General features: G+C 42.0%; 1 protein-coding gene across 1 annotated transcript; it reads right to left on the reverse strand.

The window, feature by feature from the left end:
- Positions 1-4,144: 4,144 nt before the first annotated feature.
- Positions 4,145-16,314, reverse strand: lrrc2 (leucine rich repeat containing 2). Its single transcript, XM_075467056.1, has 10 exons — positions 16,235-16,314; positions 13,358-13,502; positions 10,751-10,866; positions 7,406-7,479; positions 7,182-7,338; positions 6,974-7,110; positions 6,746-6,891; positions 6,504-6,656; positions 6,242-6,420; positions 4,145-5,443 (listed from the first exon to the last, which is right to left on the reverse strand). The coding sequence occupies exons 1-10, from the start codon at positions 16,308-16,310 to the stop codon at positions 5,394-5,396; spliced, it is 1,233 nt and encodes a 410-aa protein (XP_075323171.1). The 5' UTR covers positions 16,311-16,314; the 3' UTR covers positions 4,145-5,393.
- Positions 16,315-22,679: the final 6,365 nt, after the last annotated feature.

The raw sequence follows: 22,679 nt of genomic DNA on the forward strand, positions 1-22,679 counted from the left end.
AAACTTGTAAAACTTTCTAAAGACGTTTCTAAACTTTCTAAACTTGTAAAACTTTCTAAAGAAGTTTTTAAACTTGTAAAACTTTCTAAACTTTAAAGAAGTTTTTAAACTTGTCAAACTTTCTAAACTTGTAAAGAAGCTTCTAAACTTGTAAAACTTTCTAAACTTGTAAAGAAGCTTCTAAACTTGTAAAACTTTCTAAACTTGTAAAGAAGCTTCTAAACTTGTAAAACTTTCTAAACTTGTAAAGAAGCTTCTAAACTTGTAAAACTTTCTAAACTTGTAAAGAAGCTTCTAAACTTGTAAAACTTTCTAAACTTTAAAGAAGCTTCTAAACTTGTAAAACTTTCTAAACTTTAAAGAAGCTTCTAAACTTGTAAAACTTTCTAAACTTGTAAAGAAGTTTCTAAACTTAAAGAAGTTTTTAAACTTCTGAGACGCTGAACTTCTGCTTCAGAGGCCAAAAAAGACCTGAAATCTAAACAAAATTCAGTGATTTTACAAACAAAGGAAACAGCTGTGAGACGTTTTACTGTTTAATGAAAAGTATGGGCTGACATCATCTGGAAACATCTGGAGCTGAGGAGAGCAGCTGCTGCACCTCTGTTGTCCCGTTCCTGTCTGATGGCCTCCTGGCTCCTCTCTGGCTGCTGGTCCAGATGTTTCACCAGCTGAACACATCTGGATACAGCAGACTCTTCTACCACATCACATTACGGTCATTCTGCAGACGCTTTTATCCAAAGCGACTCACAATAAGTGTGTTCCACATCGGTAGGTAAAAGAACTTCAGCTCACAAGAAATCAGAAGTGCAATCAGATGCGCAGTTTTTGAAATCTCAAAATGTATAATATCTGTGCTAGCTAATGGTATGGTTAGCCCCTGGGTTGAATTGTATTGCTACTGACACCACGGTAAAAGTATTTTGATACACGTTAAGAGCCTCAGGAAAGGTTAAACGCTTGCCCGATAGAGCCCGCTTTCATGGAAATCAGCGCAATTGGACAACTTTGTGCAGCGGGCATGAAAATTTCTCGCGTTTTTCCCTTTGGCAAACTTCCCTGGGTCTCCCAACAGATGGGATGTGTTTGTAAAATAGCCGGAATTCTCCTTTAAGACTAGGGATGGCCCGTTTGACACGGACGCTTCGGCGCTCGTTTCATCTTCGTGAAGCAGAGTGGTTCGGCACAATGTTCCGGGGCGTGGATCAGATGGAGCCGAACGCATTGTTTGGTGGAACCACGGTTCAGAGGTCTCATCGTTTGAACACTTGGGCGCGCTGTTCTCTATAAAAGGAGAATGAATACCAAACAACGTTTCCCAACCAGTTCTGTTGCCCTGTCAGAATTGAATTTAATTAATTGCTCTTTTCCATGGATTCTGGCAAGAAACGTTCTGTGGCTTGGGATCACTTCACCTTGGTTTCTCCTAATAAGCTGATACTATTGTACTATATACTATTGTGTGATGCAAGATGTTTGCCTGTTTTTGTTTTTCAACTGTAAATATAAGCTTTATTATTATTAGGGGTATGCATGCTAATATAGCTATCTTCTTAAAATAAGGGGGCAGCACATTTAAGAATCTAAGTTATGTAGGACAATACATTCATTTTGGACTTGTTTATTTAGCGCACATCACAAACAAAGCGCTTACGGCCATTATTCCACAGCTGTGTACCAAACCCCTCTCTGTCTATTCTGACAGAAAGGTGTGTTAAATACGCAAAGGCTCTAATGTCACCATAAGCACACCCCCTCTCACTCTATACTTATTATTCACAATGTAACACAAGCACTTCTCATATAAATCTCTTTTACGCTTTTTATTTTGTACATATTAAAGTATAACAAGGACAACGAGGCTGGTTGAAGCGGATGATACGTGCAGTGCACCACCAGATGTCGCTGTTCTGTGTGGTTTCAAAGCCCCAAAACTTTGGTTCATTTTCTGGCCCAATCAGATGAACCCTGTGGAAGCTTCATGAGGCTTCAGCTGCCATCCCTAATTAAGACGGTGTTTCTCAATTCCACTCCTCGGGACCCACTGCCCTGCATGTTTTAGATGTTTCCTTCCTCCAGCACACCTGATTCAAATGAATGGCTCCTGATCAGGCCACTGCAGAGCTTGATGACGAGTTGATCATTTGAATCAGGTGTGCTGGAGGAGGGGAAACATCTAAAACATGCAGGGCAGTGGGTCCCTAGGACTGGAATTGAGAAACACCGTCTTAAGCTGAAGAAGCTTGGAGGTTGTTTGACATTATGGATGTTATTTGTTATTTTCTGTTATTTGCTATTTACGAGCCCAGGCAGGGGTTTCCAGGACAGAATCGGGTCTGTTTTTAATGCAAGCTGCCTGATCTATAGATCTACATGTTCTGCAGATGATGGAAGACTCAAAGTCTGAGGAACATGTTTCTGAAACTGTTGTGCAGTTTGGACGGTTAGGAGTGGGTTAGGGTTAGTTTGAATGCATTTTGTCATTATAGTTATTGTTTATCATCTTTCCTTAATGTTAAACCTTTCAGGTAGTTTGACTTGAGTCAGACTTGGTTGTTTTGTTGATCATGTACTCATGATGCCACATTTTAAAGATCTTTTTATGTCTTTTTTATCCTTGTGAATCTGAAGGATATTTGTGTTTTGTTTAGTTTTATTTCCCAGCATGGCGCCGCCCTACAGGTGGCCTGCTGCTGCAGCAGCTTTGGACAAACTGTGTTTTCGCCTGAGCTTTTTCTGTGAAAACGTGAGTTTCCGGAACGTTTTCCAACCGTGTTGGATGCTGTGCTGCTGGAGGAGCTCTTTCACATCCGTTAGGACGCATTTAAAACCTGTCGGAGCAGCTAATAACGCCTGGAATAAGACCCCGAGTCAAGATGAGCCGGAGAAGAGACGTCTGGGATAAAGAGCAGGAACAAATTAGAGAAAAAGGAGGAGGAAGTTTGAACGATTCTTTTCTTTTATCATTATGGGAAATGTGACATCAGATAAAATGGACGAGCTTTGACCTCTTATATCCTCTGAAATTCTGGAGCATGCTGGAGTGGAAAAAAAGGTTATTTTTCCATAATGTGTCACCTTTAAACACCCAGGTGAATCTTTCTGAACTTCAGCGAGAGAGAAAACAGAGTCTCTTCAGTCCACGGCTTCTTCAGTTTGGATGCAAAACGGACCGCTACAGGAAATCTTTCCTGCCCACAGCCATCAGCATCTATAATAACTCCTTGATTTAATTGAGTTACATCAACATTTAATTTCCCTCTGGGATAAATAAAGTATTTTTGAATTGAATTAAATTGAATTCCTGGGACGTGTGGTCAGAGCGTTCACATTGATGGAAACCCTTCAGCAGGCATCTCGGGGTCAGCAGCGTTTAGCCTGGACGCCTCGTCTGAGTGAAGACTCGTCTTCACCTGCAGAAGGGTTCCATTTGAGATCTCTGGTCAGCCATCTTGGGCTAGTTTCAGCTGCCATGGTTAGCTTTCTTCATGAGTGGCTTTCTTCAGATGCTTGGCTTCCAAGTCACACATGTGCAAGTCTCAAGTTTGTCCCAAGTAATTTTTTCTTGGTCAAGTTAAGTCACCTTATTATTGCAATTTTACCTGCAGAATCTGATCTTAATAAAGTGAAAACACAAAGATATAAGTAACTGTCAGTAAACATCATTGGCCAATGTGTCCAACCTGTCCACCCCGTATCATATCAAGCTAACGTTAGCTAAATACCGGCTAGGCTAACAGGATAATATTAGCTCATTTAACAGCACTTCCTGGTCAGAATGGATCTTTAAATGACGAATAAAGTTGGAAGTTGTCGTCTGGCTGTCTGAGATGTTGATGCCGCATGTCTTGCACTGTGCTGTTCGTCTTTTGCCGTCAAAATGGTAATTATGAAAGCCGAAGACAACGACTCTCGGTCCCGCTGACATGTTGATGCATATCTGATATGAGTTTATTCTCTCCAATAAACACTAAGGTATGCAGAGAGGGCATGGCTGATGGACAGGGTAGGGATCCAATCAGGACGCCATTCTCAGCCTGCGATATTATTCTTTTTTATTAATCTATTAATTTTATATTCAAACTGAAAACATGAACTGAATAACACTCAAGTCATTAAAGTCATCGTGTGAAAATCGAAGGAAAAGAAAATGTCACAAAAGATTTATTAAAATGAAAAAATAAAAAGTCAGAATAGAAACACACAAACTTCACAGAAACATCTGGATGAACACAAACTTTGCAGCTAAATGTGGAAAAGCCACATTTATGGAAATAAACCTGAAAATTAATTAAAAACTGTGCAGTTATCCGTCATAAAACTTTATGTTTCTCAGCCTCTGAACAAATAAAGAACTTTAAATAGAACAGATCTGAGAGCTGGAACCTTCAGCTCTGGGTTATAATGCGTTAAACCTGCTGACTTCTGCATTTTGATTCATTTGGTCGCAGCTTTCAGCAGATAAATCCAGTTTATTCCAAATATTCTACAAAGTCTTTATTTACAATAACAAACAAATCACACTTCAGAAACCAAAGAGAAAAGTTCTGTCGTAAACCCGATAAATCAAAGATTAAAACTATGAATTTGAAACCACTCGGTAGCTTCCCTGGAGGATTCAAACCTTTGTCTGTTTTATTTAATCCAGCTGTTTATCTGTTTTAGATGTAAATAACACGATAAACCCAAGAAAATCCTGCAGTTTGGTGCTGATTAGGAATGAAAATCAGAAATTATTCATCGTTATATTTCAGTTTTTAAGGATTAAATCGAGTTAACAGACTCATCCTTGATTTGGCTTTGTTCTAACCCGTTTATCTCATTGTAAATAATCAATATATCGATGAAACTTTATGAAAAAGGAACATTTCTGTATAAATTTCTGAAAAATATGAATAAAAAATGGACATTTCAGCCAACCGTTTTGGTCTTTATTTGTATTTTTTTCCTTTAATGTGAAAGTTAAAGGAGTCTCTGATATTTAGGAAGAATTGGGTCTGACTCTTAACCTGCTGAGTTTGCTTTATCACGGTCAGAACCTTTGACTTTAAAGGACTCATTTACAAACCCAAGGAGAAAAAAAACACTTCAACTCACTGTCTCCTAATCTAATAATCTAATAATTCAGATTATTAGTATTGTTCTCATTGATGCTTCCATCCAACCCAGTAAAGACAAATATTTAAACACATTTTCTCTCAAACCTTCAGAACTACTTTCCATTGTCGGCCTCCATTAGCATGTTAGCACGTTAGCATTTACACTAAAGAAAGCAAACCTCCCGCTCCTTTATTCTGGATTAGTTTGTTTGCTTAGCAAAGTGCTGCATCCAGTTAAATCTCAGTCACTCACACGGCGGCGGACCCTCAGCGCAAACTCGGTGGTCTTCGTCACAGCAGGCAGGAGATGGACACCTTGGTGGTGGCGCAGGGGACCGAGTCTGATGTGGGACGAATGAAAGTGTTTAAATGAGCTGAAGTGAACGAGATCCATCACATTTTAAAGGCAGAGCCTTCAGTTATCAGGCCCCTCTCTGAGGAACCAGCTGCCAGTTTGGGAGGCAGAGCCTTCAGTTATCAGGCCCCTCTCTGAGGAACCAGCTGCCAGTTTGGGAGGCAGAGCCTTCAGTTATCAGGCCCCTCTCTGTGGAACCAGCTGCCAGTTTGGGAGGCAGAGCCTTCAGTTATCAGGCCCCTCTCTGTGGAACCAGCTGCCAGTTTGGGAGGCAGAGCCTTCAGTTATCAGGCCCCTCTCTGTGGAACCAGCTGCCAGTTTGGGAGGCAGAGCCTTCAGTTATCAGGCCCCTCTCTGTGGAACCAGCTGCCAGTTTGGGAGGCAGAGCCTTCAGTTATCAGGCCCCTCTCTATGGAACCAGCTGCCAGTTTGGGAGGCAGAGCCTTCAGTTATCAGGCCCCTCTCTGAGGAACCAGCTGCCAGTTCAGGAGGCAGAGCCTTCAGTTATCAGGCCCCTCTCTGTGGAACCAGCTGCCAGTTTGGGAGGCAGAGCCTTCAGTTATCAGGCCCCTCTCTGTGGAACCAGCTGCCAGTTCAGGAGGCAGAGCCTTCAGTTATCAGACCCCTCTCTGTGGGAGGCAGAGCCTTCAGTTATCAGACCCCTCTCTGTGGGAGGCAGAGCCTTCAGTTATCAGGCCCCTCTCTGGCTCAAGTATCTCTGACTTCAGCTTCAGGTTTCTGAACATTAACAACATTCAACAGTTGATAAAATGTTGATTCTTACCTCTGTTCTCCAGAGAGCTGACGTATGCCTCCATGAACTCTTTTTCTCGGCTGTCCTTCACCTCCACCTTCTGCTCCCTCCACCTCCTCCTCTTTTCCTTCTTCTTCTCCTCCTCCTCCTCCTCCTCCTTCTTCTTCATCCTCTCTTTGCTGGCCCGGTTGTCGTACAGACGTATGAACCTGTCGGGTGCAGCAGAAACAGTGAGGACCCTCCTGATAAATCGGTTTTGGCTCCAGCTCGACTGTCGGTGTGGTTTCCGTACTTGATGCTGGGGTTGCTGCACAGTTTGGTCGGGCAGCAGGTGAGCTTGTCGCCACTGACGACGATCATCTTGAGGGTGGAGATGTTGGTGAGACAGTGAGGCAGGTAGGTCAGGTTGTTCTTATGGACGAACAGGGTCACGAGCTGCTCCAGCCTGCAGACAGCGAGGACACGTGAGCACACCTGATGTTCTCCGGGTGAGACCGGAGCCCACCCAGGTGCAGCGATGACATCACCCGTTACCTGTCCATGTCCTGCGGGAGGTCGCTCAGCCCGTTGTTGCTCAGGTCCAGCAGCTGCAGGCTGAACATCCTCAGGGCGCAGATGGGGATCGAGGCAAACCTGTTCTCCGCAATGTCCAGGTGAACCAGCTGCTTCAGGTTGCTGAGCTGCAGGTACAGAGTGACATCATCAACACGGTGGCGTCCCCACACCAGGCCGATAAGAGGGAAACCCGTGGCCCCGCCTCACCTCGAACGGCAGCTCGGACAGGCCGTGGTTCCCGGACAGCTCCAGCCTCTCCAGGTTCTCGCAGTCCCCCAGCTCCGGAGGAACTCTGGACAGACGGTTGTAGCTGACGTTCAGCCTCCTCAGCTCGCTCAGTTTACCTGAAAAACAAAGATGGCGGTTGGCTGGTTCCAGAAGGTTAAACTGAGCCGAATCTGAAGCCCAATCTCACCGATCTCCGGCGGCAGCTCATAGATGGCGTTTTTGGGGATCTCCAGCACGGTGAGCTGGGTGAACAGGGCCAGGTAGTCGGGCAGCTGGCGGATCTTTGTCCCCCGGACGTGCCACTCCTGCAGGTAGGTCATCCACTGCAGCTCCCTGGGGAAGTCCTGCAGAGCGTTGCCCTTAGAGACCAAAACTTAGAGAATCACAGAGCTCACACAGCTTTGCACTTACCGTCCACTGGTCTCCGTCCAGCCTGAAGATCAGCTGGCTCTGCTCCGGATCCTTCTGGTCCTGCTGCTGGTTTCCTAACGGGAACAGAAACTCATCTTCATCAACAGATGCACACACCTGTTTACACCTGTCTGTACCTGTCTACACCTGTCTGTACCTGTCTGTACCTGTCTGTACCTGTCTGTACCTGTTTACACCTGTCTGTACCTGTCTGTACCTGTCTGTACCTGTCTGTACCTGTCTGTACCTGTCTACACCTGTCTGTACCTGTCTGTACCTGTCTGTACCTGTCTGTACCTGTTTACACCTGTCTGTACCTGTCTACACCTGTCTGTACCTGTCTACACCTGTCTACACCTGTCTACACCTGTCTGTACCTGTCTACACCTGTCTGTACCTGTCTGTACCTGTCTGTACCTGTCTGTACCTGTCTACACCTGTCTATACCTGTTTACACCTTTACGGCTGAATATTGATCACCTTTACCTGTTTACAGCTGAATATTGATCATCTTTACCTGTTTACGGCTGAATATTGATCACCTTTACCTGTTTACGGCTGAATATTGATCACCTTTACCTGTTTACGGCTGAATATTGATCACCTTTACCTGTTTACAGCTGAATATTGATCACCTTTACCTGTTTACAGCTGAATATTGATCACCTTTACCTGTTTACGGCTGAATATTGATCACCTTTACCTGTTTACGGCTGAATATTGATGATATTTACCTGTTTACAGCTGAATATTGATCACTTTTACCTGTTTACAGCTGAATATTGATCACCTTTACCTGTTTACGCCTGAATATTGATCACCTTTACCTGTTTACGGCTGAATATTGATCACCTTTACCTGTTTACGGCTGAATATTGATCACCTTTACCTGTTTACAGCTGAATATTGATCATCTTTACCTGTTTACGGCTGAATATTGATCACCTTTACCTGTTTACGGCTGAATATTGATCACCTTTACCTGTTTACGGCTGAATATTGATCACCTTTACCTGTTTACAGCTGAATATTGATCACCTTTACCTGTTTACAGCTGAATATTGATCACCTTTACCTGTTTACGGCTGAATATTGATCACCTTTACCTGTTTACGGCTGAATATTGATGATATTTACCTGTTTACAGCTGAATATTGATCACTTTTACCTGTTTACAGCTGAATATTGATCACCTTTACCTGTTTACGCCTGAATATTGATCACCTTTACCTGTTTACGGCTGAATATTGATCACCTTTACCTGTTTACGGCTGAATATTGATCACCTTTACCTGTTTACGGCTGAATATTGATCACCTTTACCTGTTTACAGCTGAATATTGATCACCTTTACCTGTTTACAGCTGAATATTGATCACCTTCACCTGTTTACGGCTGAATATTGATCACCTTTACCTGTTTACGGCTGAATATTGATCACCTTTACCTGTTTACGGCTGAATATTGATGATATTTACCTGTTTACAGCTGAATATTGATCACTTTTACCTGTTTACGGCTGAATATTGATCACCTTTACCTGTTTACGGCTGAATATTGATCACCTTTACCTGTTTACGGCTGAATATTGATCACCTTTACCTGTTTACGGCTGAATATTGATCACCTTTACCTGTTTACGGCTGAATATTGATCACCTTTACCTGTTTACGGCTGAATATTGATCACCTTTACCTGTTTACGGCTGAATATTGATCACCTTTACCTGTTTACAGCTGAATATTGATCACCTTTACCTGTTTACAGCTGAATATTGATCACCTTTACCTGTTTACGGCTGAATATTGATCACCTTTACCTGTTTACGGCTGAATATTGATCACCTTTACCTGTTTACGGCTGAATATTGATCACCTTTACCTGTTTACGGCTGAATATTGATCACCTTTACCTGTTTACGGCTGAATATTGATGATATTTACCTGTTTACAGCTGAATATTGATCACTTTTACCTGTTTACAGCTGAATATTGATCACCTTTACCTGTTTACGGCTGAATATTGATCACCTTTACCTGTTTACAGCTGAATATTGATCACCTTTACCTGTTTACAGCTGAATATTGATCACCTTCACCTGTTTACGGCTGAATATTGATCACCTTTACCTGTTTACGGCTGAATTTTGATCACCTTTACCTGTTTACGGCTGAATATTGATGATATTTACCTGTTTACAGCTGAATATTGATCACTTTTACCTGTTTACAGCTGAATATTGATCACCTTTACCTGTTTACGGCTGAATATTGATCACCTTTACCTGTTTACGGCTGAATATTGATCACCTTTACCTGTTTACGGCTGAATATTGATCACCTTTACCTGTTTACGGCTGAATATTGATCACCTTTACCTGTTTACGGCTGAATATTGATCACCTTTACCTGTTTACGGCTGAATATTGATCACCTTTACCTGTTTACGGCTGAATATTGATCACCTTTACCTGTTTACGGCTGAATATTGATCACCTTTACCTGTTTACGGCTGAATATTGATCACCTTTACCTGTTTACGGCTGAATATTGATCACCTTTACCTGTTTACAGCTGAATATTGATCACCTTTACCTGTTTACGGCTGAATATTGATCACCTTTACCTGTTTACAGCTGAATATTGATCACCTTTACCGGATCACCTTTACCTGTTTACAGCTGAATATTGATCACCTTTACCGGATCACCTTTACCTGTTTACAGCTGAATATTGATCACCTTTACCTGTTTACAGCTGAATATTGATCACCTTTACCGGATCACCTTTACCTGTTTACAGCTGAATATTGATCACCTTTACCTGTTTACAGCTGAATATTGATCACCTTTACCTGTTTACGGCTGAATATTGATGATATTTACCTGTTTACAGCTGAATATTGATCACTTTTACCTGTTTACAGCTGAATATTGATCACCTTTACCTGTTTACAGCTGAATATTGATCACCTTTACCTGTTTACAGCTGAATATTGATCACCTTTACCTGTTTACAGCTGAATATTGATCACCTTTACCTGTTTACGGCTGAATATTGATCACCTTTACCTGTTTACGGCTGAATATTGATCACATTTACCTGTTTACGGCTGAATATTGATCACCTTTACCTGTTTACAGCTGAATATTGATCACCTTTACCTGTTTACAGCTGAATATTGATCACCTTTAGCTGTTTACGGCTGAATATTGATCACCTTTACCTGTTTACAGCTGAATATTGATCACATTTACCTGTTTACGGCTGAATATTGATCACCTTTACCTGTTTTTACTTGCTCTACCTGTGTCAGTGCTGCCTTCTTGCAGCTGGAAGCTCTCACCTGTGTGCAGCGGTGTCTCGGCCAGCGTAGATCTCTCCAGGTAATGATGCAGCACATCCCGCTCTTTCGTCTTCATGCTCTTACAGTAGATGCGGTACTGCCACTGCTGGTCGATCCTGTGTTAGTGAAGCAGCATCATGTCAGACTCCAGCAGACAGGATGTTCCCGTTCATTTTCCAGAACCGTGACCTTTCTGCCTGCCTGACTCTGACCAGCTCCACCTTCACGGGGTTAAAAATAGCCCCACGTGTGTGTGTTCATATTTCTAAAACCAGCCTCCACTGTCATAGTTCATGAGTTACATCAGTCAGCTGCGTCTGACTCAGTCATATCAAATAGTTTGAATCACTTTGTAAACACATGTGCACAGCCTGCACTCAGGTTGAATCATTGCATCTCCTTCATGTTTGCATAATCTCTATAATCTTTATTGTCTTTAGCTTCAGGTTTAAGCTTCAGTCTTTAGCTTCAGGTTTTAGCTTCAGGTTTTAGCTTCAGGTTTTAGCTTCAGGTTTAAGCTTCAGGTTTTAGCTTCAGGTTTTAGCTTCAAGTTTAAGCTTCAGGTTTTAGCTTCAATCTTTAGCTTCAGGTTTTAGCTTCAGGTTTAAGCTTCAGGTTTTAGCTTCAGGTTTTAGCTTCAGTCTTTAGTTTCAGTCTTTAGCTTCAGTCTTTAGCTTCAGGTTTTAGCTTTAGGTTTTATCTTCAGGTTTTAGCTTCAGTCTTTAGCTTCAGGTTTTAGCTTCAGGTTTGAGCTTCAGTCTTTAGCTTCAGGTTTTAGCTTCAGGTTTAAGCTTCAGGTTTTAGCTTCAGGTTTAAGCTTCAGTCTTTAGCTTCAGGTTTTAGCTTCAGTCTTTAGCTTCAGGTTTTAGCTTCAGGTTTTAGCTTCAGTCTGTAGGTTCAGTCTTTAGCTTCAGTCTTTAGCTTCAGGTTTTAGCTTCAGGTTTTAGCTTCAGTCTTTAGCTTCAGTCTTTAGCTTCAGGTTTTAGCTTCAGGTTTTAGCTTCAGGTTTGAGCTTCAGGTTTTAGCTTCAGGTTTAAGCTTCAGTCTTTAGCTTCAGGTTTTAGCTTCAGGTTTTAGCTTCAGGTTTTAGCTTCAGGTTTTAGCTTCAGGTTTAAGCTTCAGTCTTTAGCTTCAGGTTTTAGCTTCAGGTTTAAGCTTCAGTCTTTAGCTTCAGGTTTTAGCTTCAGGTTTAAGCTTCAGGTTTTTAGCTTCAGGTTTAAGCTTCAGTCTTTAGCTTCAGGTTTTAGCTTCAGTCTTTAGCTTCAGGTTTTAGCTTCAGGTTTTAGCTTCAGGTTTTAGCTTCAGTCTGTAGGTTCAGTCTTTAGCTTCAGTCTTTAGCTTCAGGTTTTAGCTTCAGGTTTTAGCTTCACTCTTTAGCTTCAGTCTTTAGCTTCAGGTTTTAGCTTCAGGTTTTAGCTTCATGTTTGAGCTTCAGTCTTTAGCTTCAGCCTTTAGCTTCAGGTTTTAGCTTCAGTCTTTAGCTTCAGTCTTTAGCTTCAGGTTTTAGCTTCAGGTTTTAGCTTCATGTTTGAGCTTCAGTCTTTAGCTTCAGCCTTTAGCTTCAGGTTTTAGCTTCAGTCTTTAGCTTCAGCCTTTAGCTTCAGGTTTTAGCTTCAGTCTTTAGCTTCAGTCTTTAGCTTCAGGTTTTAGCTTCAGGTTTTAGCTTCAGTCTTTAGCTTCAGGTTTTAGCTTCAGGTTTTAGCTTCACTCTTTAGCTTCAGTCTTTAGCTTCAGGTTTTAGCTTCAGGTTTTAGCTTCATGTTTGAGCTTCAGTCTTTAGCTTCAGCCTTTAGCTTCAGGTTTTAGCTTCAGTCTTTAGCTTCAGTCTTTAGCTTCAGGTTTTAGCTTCAGGTTTTAGCTTCAGGTTTTAGCTTCAGGTTTAAGCTTCAGTCTTTAGCTTCAGGTTTTAGCTTCATGTTTGAGCTTCAGTCTTTAGCTTCAGCCTTTAGCTTCAGGTTTTAGCTTCAGTCTTTAGCTTCAGGTTTTAGCTTCAGGTTTTAGCTTCAGGTTTTAGCTTCAGGTTTAGGTTCGGTTGCACATTTCCTGTCCTGCACACACGGACCAACCATCTGAACGTGATGTGCTCTGCAGCAAACAGCTGCCGGGGAGTCAGAGACGAAATAAAGTGACCATGCAGGGAACCATCTAACAGCTAAAGACAAGTTTCAGTGCAATCTGTTGGTTTCCTTAGCTCAGAAATTGTTTTTGAATTGCCTTTGTATGAATGAATTGGATTATTTTATAAATAATTATGATTACAATGAATTGAATTCCAATTGGCTTGAATAGGACTTTATTATCTAAGTGCCTTGAGATGACATTTGTTGTAATTTGGCGCTATATAAATAAAAATGAATTGAATTGAATTAAAGAATGATTCAAGCAGCAGCCGGAGGAGAGCAAATAAAGACTAAAGATGACACAACCCAGCCAGAAGGAACATTTTGTCTCCAAGTTAGATGAAAACCCCTGAACCTCCTACTTCCTGCCCTCAGAGAAGCTGCCAACCCCTCAGACATGCAGCCCACTGTCAGCTCAGGTGTTCAATCTCCTGTTAACCTGGTAAAGATTTAGAAGATTTGAATCCTTGTGTGACGTGTCGCTGACCTGGCCAGAGCGCTGCTCTCCACCCGCTCCTTCTCCTTCTTCTGTTTCTGTCGGTGTTTCTTCACCCGGACCTCCCAGAGTCCTCTGATCAGAGACAGATCGTACACCGGCACGTCCACCTTCCTCTCCGGACCCATTTCTGCAGCTGGAGGAGGAAGAAGAAACGTTCACAGCCCTCCTTCTCTGAGGAGGACCTCCCTTTCAGCCTTTTTACGTCTGTTTATTTGGTAAAACTGTTAAAACTAAGTGAACCCTTCCTGCTTCCACAGGAACTCAGAGGGTCTGTATCAGCCAGGAGCTGCTGATCAATGCTCTGATTCACTGATCATCAGTCAGTGTGAGCAGATCTATAAAAGCAGAAGTTCTGCAGCGTTCAGGTGTGAGTTAACACGATGCCAAGGAGGAAAGACACCAGCAATGATCTCAGAGAAGCAGCTGCTGCCCATCAACCTGGGAAGTTTGAAGTTTGAAGATTGAAGTTCTGATTTCAGAGATCCAAAAAAGAAAATCTGTCATTTTAGCAGTGTCAGCAGTGGAATTACGGGACCTGCTAAAGCGAAGAAATGGGAAGTTATTACGAGTGCTGTTAATTCAGTGTCACCTGTAGTTCGTAATGTCACCGAAATAAAGAAGAAATGGTTTGATATGAAAATATACGCTGTATGGAGACACACCCACCTGGCCTTCAGGTGCGTATATGCGTCTAGTGCTCCGATTATGTTTGGCAGTCCAGCCACGGCATGAAAGTCCCTCTTAATTTGTACTTGTTGGACAGCGGTGTGTGGGAATCTGATGTACCATGGGTGATAAACTGATGAGAGTTTTGATGACCAAGGGGAGCGCACGACTCACAGAGGACTGGGACACCCCCGATCTGTCTCCAATCTCCCTCTGAAAGGTTCCAGTGGCCAAAAATCCAAGGGTGGTGAGGACCTGGACGTGTGGTGGAACTGGGTTTGATCGGCGTGTTTCTCTCTGGAGTTGTGGCTCCAGCAAGCTGCATATTTACAGCAGCACAGTCCTTGGTGATCTAAATCGCGATGTCAGCGATTTGTCTGTCTCCACACGGTCTCGGAGCGCACGCTCTCTTCCAAGAGCCTGACGTGCTAAGGCATCCAAAAGCAGAAAGTCAGCCGCTGGTTACACTTCCCATTGTCCTTGTTATATACAGAGTCAGATTAACCTTCAATTAGTGCATAATTTAAGTCAAACAGAATAATGTCAGGATCATTATGGGGTATAATGTATATATTTATTTATGTTTGCTTCAGAGTAATTAAATATACAATCCATTAGTCAAGCAAACTTGATGTGAATAACAGCGGACTATTTTAGGAAACTCCTTCGACAGATCTGGATCACTCATAAATTCTGTTCGTACCTGAAAGAAAACGTAAAATAAGAAAAGATTGTTCTCTTAAATCACTCGTAACGCACGACTTAAGAACGAATCTGTGCGTACGGACGGTTGTTGCATGAGGCCCAATGATCCCAAACACAGCAGCAGATCTACAGCAGAATGTGTGAAGAAGAGAAGAATCAAGGTGTTGCAATGGTCCAGTCAGAGTCCAGACCTCAGCCGGACTGAGATGCTGTGGTGGGACCTTTAGAGAGCTGTGCAGAAACCGATGCTGCAAACCTCAATGAGCTGAAGCAGCGCTGGAGAGAAGAGTGGGAATAAGATTCCTCCAGAACCAGAGAGAGACTGAGAACGTCCCACAGGAAACCATTACTTCAGCTCACTGCTGCTGGAGCTGCTGATGTGATGTGTGCACCGATGTGTCGCCGCAGGTCGTAACAGCTTAAAGTGGGAGGAGCTCAGTGGCTGTGGGACCTTTGGGATGCAGATGGAGCTCCAGGTTCACTTTACGTCACCGAGAGCAACACAACAGCCTGAAAATGAGCTTCAGCACAGTTTTATAATCAAAGGTTTACTATAAAACCTGCAGGCTCTGTGTGTTTGATTTAAGGAGCTCATGAATGTTACATGATGTCTTTCAATGAGCTACACAAAAGCAACCCGGCAGAGAGGCGGTTAAACTGCAGAAAGCTGCTTTTAATGTGATAATCTGAGACTGTTTCACACAAACAGACACCGGTTCTGATCAAATTCAGCTTCTGCACACAGTTATTTAGCTCTTCAGTGTTTTGCACTGAATTCTGGGTAAATTTGAGCTTTTTTTTCCAGCACAAAACATCCTGATTTATTCCTTTAAAGAATTTAACAGTAAAATGATACTTTATCAGAACAAATTTATTCTACTTTCACTTTAATTAAAGTGTCTTAAACTAAAAAGGTTAGAAAATGTGAATTATTTCATTTCTCCGGCTCTTAAGAGTTTAAACTGAATTGTTTTGTGTGTAATTTAATTAAAACGTACGAGCCGGTTATTTATTTATAAATAATAAATAATAATTATTTATAATAGCAGGTGAAGAAAAGCTGGGAAGGACTTTCAGAATAATGGATCTCATGATTCAGTTCAGAGTTTCATGAAAAATCGTTCAACGCGAGGAACAAGCGACTGTTGGTGTTTCAGCTTTGCTTTGAAAACAGACTCGATTCGCTGGTGAAAACCAAATAATGGATCAAACGTCCTCCTGAAACACATCTCTTCACCTTTAAAGCTTTCTGTCGACTCAACAAAGACGATATTTAGAGTCAGCGAACAGTTAATTCATATTATTTTCCTTTTATTGGCCTGTTTTACCTGAACAGGCTGATATTACGACTCCTGAAACTACAAAACTTTATCAGCTGAAACCAAAAGCAGAGACGTTTATATCTATAAATATAAATATATATCAGGTAAAACAGCCGGTTCAGAGTCTGTCTGGAACGCGGTTAAATGACATCATCAGCTCGTCACTTCTTACCTGTTTCCCGGTCGGCGTCCGGCCGTCTGCTTCTCACCAGCTTGTTTACCGACACACGACTGTGACCCGAGTCCATCGTGTGTGACCCAACGCGCTATTTTTAACGGCTGCACATGTGTCACATGGCACAGACCCTCCTCACACACCAGTTTATCTGGATCTCTGACATCATGATGTTTCATCCTGGTTCCTCCCAGCTACCTACAAACTAATATGTTTTCTAAATTGTCTTCCCATTTGTCTCGGTACCTAACTTACTGCACTTACTCTGCACTACTTATGCTCTGAGCTGTTTGGTTTTGGAAGGAAATGCACTTATGATTTCTTGTGACCGGAAGTTTTTTAAGATGATTGTAAGTTGCTTTGGATAAAAGCATCTGCAGAATGACCGTAATGTAATGTAATGTAATGTAAAGTAATGTAGTGTAATGTAAAGTAATGTAATGTAATGTAATCTGGAACTCTTTTAAATGACCCTGAAGCCACGGATGGACTGAAAGGTTACGATCGGCCCAACTCAGAGAGGAGAATGTCTGTGATCTGTGAGATGCATCGAACCCTGGACATACATATATATATATTTATATATATGTATGTATAGTAGGGCTGGGCGAGTTAACTGGTTATTATTGTATTAACTTGTTAATTATTTAACGCCGATAAATATTTTATCGTCCATTAACGCAGGTTTTATTATTTATTTTATTGTGTAAAAGTCTGTTGCTCACAGGCTTTTATTTTGTAAAAGTCTGTCGCTCACAGGCTTTTATTTTGTAAAAGTCTGTCGCTCACAGGCTTTTATTTTGTAAAAGTCTGTCGCTCACAGGCTTTTATTTTGTAAAAGTCTGTCGCTCACAGGCTTTTATTTTGTAAAAGTCTGTCGCTCACAGGCTTTTATTTTGTAAAAGTCTGTTGCTCACAGGCTTTTATTTTGTAAAAGTCTGCTGCTGTCTGCTGCTGAACAGGAAAAGAAAGTAATCGGCGGATCCACCAAACATGGAGAAGGGTACGGAACTTTTACTCGGCCATTTTCATTTTAAAGTTCTTCCAGACGGCGGAGTCGACAGAACCAAAGTCATCTGTAAACACTGCCAAGTTGAATTGTCTTCTCAGCGTAGTAGTTCCAGTCTAAAATATCACTTAAAGGCAAAACACACAACTGATAGCAGCAAGTCATTCAAGGAAACAGACAGTGGAGCGAGGCTTCTACATAAAAACTACAGAAAGATGCTGATGTTAAAAGTGTGTTTGCACAACAAATGTTATGGCACTTTCATTCATATGGCAGCACATTTAAAATAAAGCTAAATGCTAAAAGCTATACGCTACTTTTGGATTCATTTTTGGATTCTGCGTACAAATGAGATTAATCGTGATTAATTAGATTAAACATTTTAATCGTTGCCCATATATATATATCTAAGGTTTAAAGTATGTGCTGCCTTGTGCACCACATGAGAACCCAAACACGTGAGAAGTTCGATGTCTTTAGGGATGAAAATACATACGTGAAGCCAAAACTTTAGTTTCTCACCCTCAGTGAAACATCTAAAATCATAAAGTTTACTCGTTATTTCTGAGCTGCTTTTACCTTCTGGAAGCTGTCAGAAACACTTGGAAACAGGATTGGATCGAACCGCTCCGTCCATCATCCTCCACATAACCCAAGTTTATAACCCATGAACTTCCCAGGGGAGTTCATGGGTCATGTTGGAGCTCGTAACCAACGACAACGGGTCAGCGTAAAGCAGGAAGTGGACGAGCTCGGTGCGAGGTGGAAAAAGGAAAATAATCTTATCCTCAACATCAACAAAACCAAAGAGACGATTGTTGGACTGTTGCAGGATCGAGCTCGAGAGCACCGTTCACTTTTTGGATCAAATCGTTTGTCTCAACTTCTGCTGCTGGATCTGGATCCTACAGGGTCAGATTCAAAGCTGTCAAATAAGTCGGATTTCATTCAAGCCGCTTCTGTGGCTGAAGCTCTTCCCACAGGTCTCACAGGAGTACGGCTTCTCACCTGTGTGCGTTCTCATGTGGACCGACAGGTAAGTGTTCTGAGAGAAACACTTGCCACACACTTCGCAGGGGATCAGCTTCCCTGTGTGGGTTTTCCTGTGCGAGCTCAAGTTATTGCGTTGGGTGAAACTCTTCCAACAGATTTCACAGGAGTACAGCTTCTCACCCGTGTGGGTTCTTCTGTCGATGGTGAGATTTTCCAGCCGGATGAAACTTTTCTCGCCCGTGTGGCTTGAATCTTTTCCCGCATATTGTGCAGAGGTACGGCATCTCACCCCTGTGGCTTCTCGTGTGAACCAACAAACTGTGACTGAGCGAAACTCTTCCCACAGTTTGGGCAGACATGCGGTCTTTGGCCCGTGTGCATGACTGAGTGTCTCCTGAACGCTGAGGAGAATCTGAATCTTTTCCCGCATATTGTGCAGAGGTACGGCATCTCGACCCCGTGGCTTCTCGTGTGGACCAACAAGCTGCTTTAGTCTGTAAAATCTTTGCCACATTTTTTGCAGGAATATGGTTTCACATCCACGTGGATCATCTGGTGTTTCAACATGTTTGCACACATGTCACATTTTACAGACTCTGTAGCTGCGTCAGCATGGCAGCGACTCTCTGACACGTCGGATCTGTCTCCACCATCACTGGGTCGTGTTGTCTTTGACTGCAGCTCTGCGTCTCTGGCTGGTTCTGAGGCTTCATGCTGCTGTTTCCAGCTGTTCATACCTGCTGTGTGGGACTATATTCCGGGTCTCCAGGTGATATCCAGCAGTTTGCGTTGATATCTGATATTTATTCTTCTGTAGAATATCTGTTAAATCTTTAACATAACGAGCTCTGATGTGAACATTTAACCTTCCTCCTGTTTCTTCTCATTTCTCCAGCTTTCCTTCATCCTCTTTCCTCTTCTTCTGCTGTCTGAATGATTATTTCATAAACTGGCCAATGATGAGCTGGAGCCTGAACAAAAGATGGATCTTAATGGTCGTATTTCTTCAACCCTCTAATAATAAATCCTACATAATAATCCATCTTGTACGTAATGATAATCCTTCATTGATGCCTTTACTCTGACATGAAACTCTAATGAAATTGTGAAATGAAATTCTAATAGTTTTAAATCTACAGAGGCGTGAGGATGCATCACCTCCTGTGCAAAGATTACAAGCCAACAGCTCCAGTATCTGCAAACTGACTAAATATGCATCAGACAAACTGGAAGATGAGGCGTTATTAAAGGTAGAAACGATTAAAGATTCATTAGGACACGTTGGATTACCAGTTGTACAGTTTTTTAAATTTATTGAGAGTTTCTTCTCCTTTGAACCAGGAATCGAGTCCTGATTAAACAGCTTAATGAGCTCAGCTGTCAGGTTGTCTTATCCTGAATCACCTGGAGTTTAAAGGCTTCTTTTAGGAAAAAGGAAATAAAAAAAGCTCCTGAAAAAGCCTGAAACATTGTTTCTAATCCCTCTGAAACATCTGATCTTTGTTTAATTCTAAAGAAATGTGAATTACTGGCATTGTTTCTCTGTGCAGACGCTCCGATAGAGTCTGTTAATGTGACAGAATACAGATAACAGTCTAACAAATGTGATCTGAGCAGTGGACTGGTGTTATGGGAAGATCATATTTACTCACATGGCTCCACCTGGTGGAAGAACAGGAACATGGCACATTTATCTTATTTTATCTTAATCGATTTTGTTGTATTTTATTGCTTTCACTGTTCTTCTATTGTTTTACTTATTCTTCTCTTTATTTATTACTGTCTTAATTATTGTCAGTAAAGGGATGCATAAATAAAGTACATTTACATTTACAACAAGAAAACCTTTCTCATTCGCAGTTGGTTTGACGAGGAAACAGTTCTTCTTCATGAACAAACTTCCTATAGTTTGACACCTTCCAGGAAAAGTAGGATTTCAAGTGTTTAAATAGAGAATCCAAAGCACCCGACCAGATGTTTAAGACGCTTCACAGCCACTTCTACAGGCAGTTACGGATGTCTTAGGGACCCCGTATGATGAGGAGAGAGAGACCGTTTGATTGGTGGAGAAGGAGAAGACATATACTTAAATAAATAGATAGATTTTTATTTTCGAACATGTATAAAAAAGAAAATGTATGTAACTATTTGTACATACAAAAGAAAGAAAAAGAGAAATAAAAAAACAAAATTCAATCACATAAAGTGCTAATACAAAACAAAACACCACACATTGTTTGAAAAGGGAATGGGAAGAAGTACAAAACTTTTTTAGTTTCCCACCCCTTTTTAACTACTCTTCAGTTTGTAAACATCCTAACTACAATGCACCTATATAAATATATGCCATATATACACTTCCTAAATATGTAAATAAATATATAATCACAAAATAAATATATACTACACACATATCCTTGTAAATATAAATATGAATATATATATATATATATATATATATATATATATATATATATATATATACTATATACTAATTAAATTACAATATATACAATTAACCCTATTCTATTCATATATTTATCCCTCATCGTCCTCCGTTAACATACTTCCTCTTCCATGTACTTGTTTAAAAATTACAAATTTTTTATAATGTACAAATTATAACAGACATATGAGACCTAAACATGTAAATAAAGTGTGTACAGAATGAAGTGGGAAGAACTGAGTTTTACCCACTGGGGTGCAGAGTCCCTCCAGACCTGTAGGGGGCTCCAGAGTTCATGAAATCTGCAGAATGGAGCCAAAACTTCCTGATACGTGTGATGTCACAGCTGTGTGATGTCACAGTGGTGATGGCACAAAGCAGGAGTTTTAACACACTGATATGTGCTATAATCTAAATGTGTGTTGCTGTACTTGTGAGGACATTTTGTCCGGAGCTCACGGTGGAACAAACAGGTTTGACTCTGTTTCGGGAGACCTGGGAACACCTTGTGACAGAGTGTCCTCATAAGGATAGCAGCAGAAATGAGTGAAACAGGCAGGTGACGACACTCGTTTGACATTTCAACCCTGTCACGGGGTGTAAAACACACATCCTGTGCTCCTATCCCTGCGAGGACCCTGACAGGATGCATTCCCTGGCATCCGATGTCATGTTTATGTTTGCTCGAGCCGCCGCGGCTACGACCGCACGCACGAGTTCTCTGTGACGCCTGAACAATCAGAGGAGATGGACGGCGAGCAGCTGGAGAAGCCTCGCCGTGTTTAAGGCTGTGAAACGAGCTGCTTTTACGTTTCAGACGGGCCACGTGTTCGCGTGTTCGGCGCGTTTACCTTGAAACGTTCCACCTTTAAATAAAGCGGCAGGAGCGGCGCTGACAGCACGCGCTTCACCTCCGTGTGAAACCTGATCTCAGAGGAAAAGCTTCACTCAAACTCACATCTTTCAGGCGTAGAGTTCCCATCTCCTTCTGAGCAAACTGCTCCAGGCGACGTGTTCCAGCTGCTTCCAGATGTTCAACAGGATTTAGATCGGGCTCACAGAAGGCCACCTCAGAACGGTCCAGTGTTTTGCTCTTAGCCGTTTGGGGTGTTTTTATCACTCAGTGGGGTCACATGGCTCTGAAAGGATCAGATTATTGGCTAAATTACAATAAAAACTAGAAAATTTCTGAAGAAATTTTGATGGGTACCAATCTACTGCCCGTCCAATCAATAAACCCTTTAGTTCAGTTAAAGTTGAGAGTCTCCTGCCACATATAAACTTTGAATGAGGTCTCTATGATGTTGTATGGCTGAGTTATGACAATTCCAAAAAATAGCAGTTTTTGGCATCTTTGGCTCGTTAAGTGCTTTTCAATTGGTTTTCCCATTTAATTTTGGGTCTCTGCGACCGACTTTTTTCCGACTTTTTCCCATTTTGCCGGAATTCCTTTTGACTAATGAGAGCCAAACGAAATAGCACACCGTTCCCGATCTATACGCACGCAACGGTGGGCTTTTTATGTCGGTCGGAGCATCGCTGCCAGACTAGTAGCGAACTTTAGGGCGGAAATGGAAAAATAAGAGTCTGGCACAAGAGTAATATGTGTGTCTAATGCCTTCGGCATTGGCACCCATAATAAGAAAGCTGCAAGCAGCCTTGAGTGGGACCGAGATGTGCGTCACTGAGCCATTTTGCTCCGCCCACACACGATACCCTTTACATACGTGCGAGGTCGTCAGGGTGGATGTGTGTGCCAAGTTATTTCACCACCTGGCCACGCCCACACCGTTCAGAGTTTGGAAAATTTTCTCCATGAATTTCCCCCCCCATGTCTTGAGAGTAACCTGGCCAAGTTTGAAGTCTGTAGCATTAAATCTGTAGGAGGAGTTCGATCATATGCAAGGCGTGGAATCTGTGAAAAATGGCACCAAAACGCACTTTCCATTCAAAATGGCCGCCTTCCTGTGGACGTGGGACCATGAAGGCAGGAA

The sequence above is a fragment of the Odontesthes bonariensis genome, chromosome 6 (assembly GCF_027942865.1).
Source record: "Odontesthes bonariensis isolate fOdoBon6 chromosome 6, fOdoBon6.hap1, whole genome shotgun sequence".
Classification (NCBI taxonomy): Eukaryota; Metazoa; Chordata; class Actinopteri; order Atheriniformes; family Atherinopsidae; genus Odontesthes; species Odontesthes bonariensis.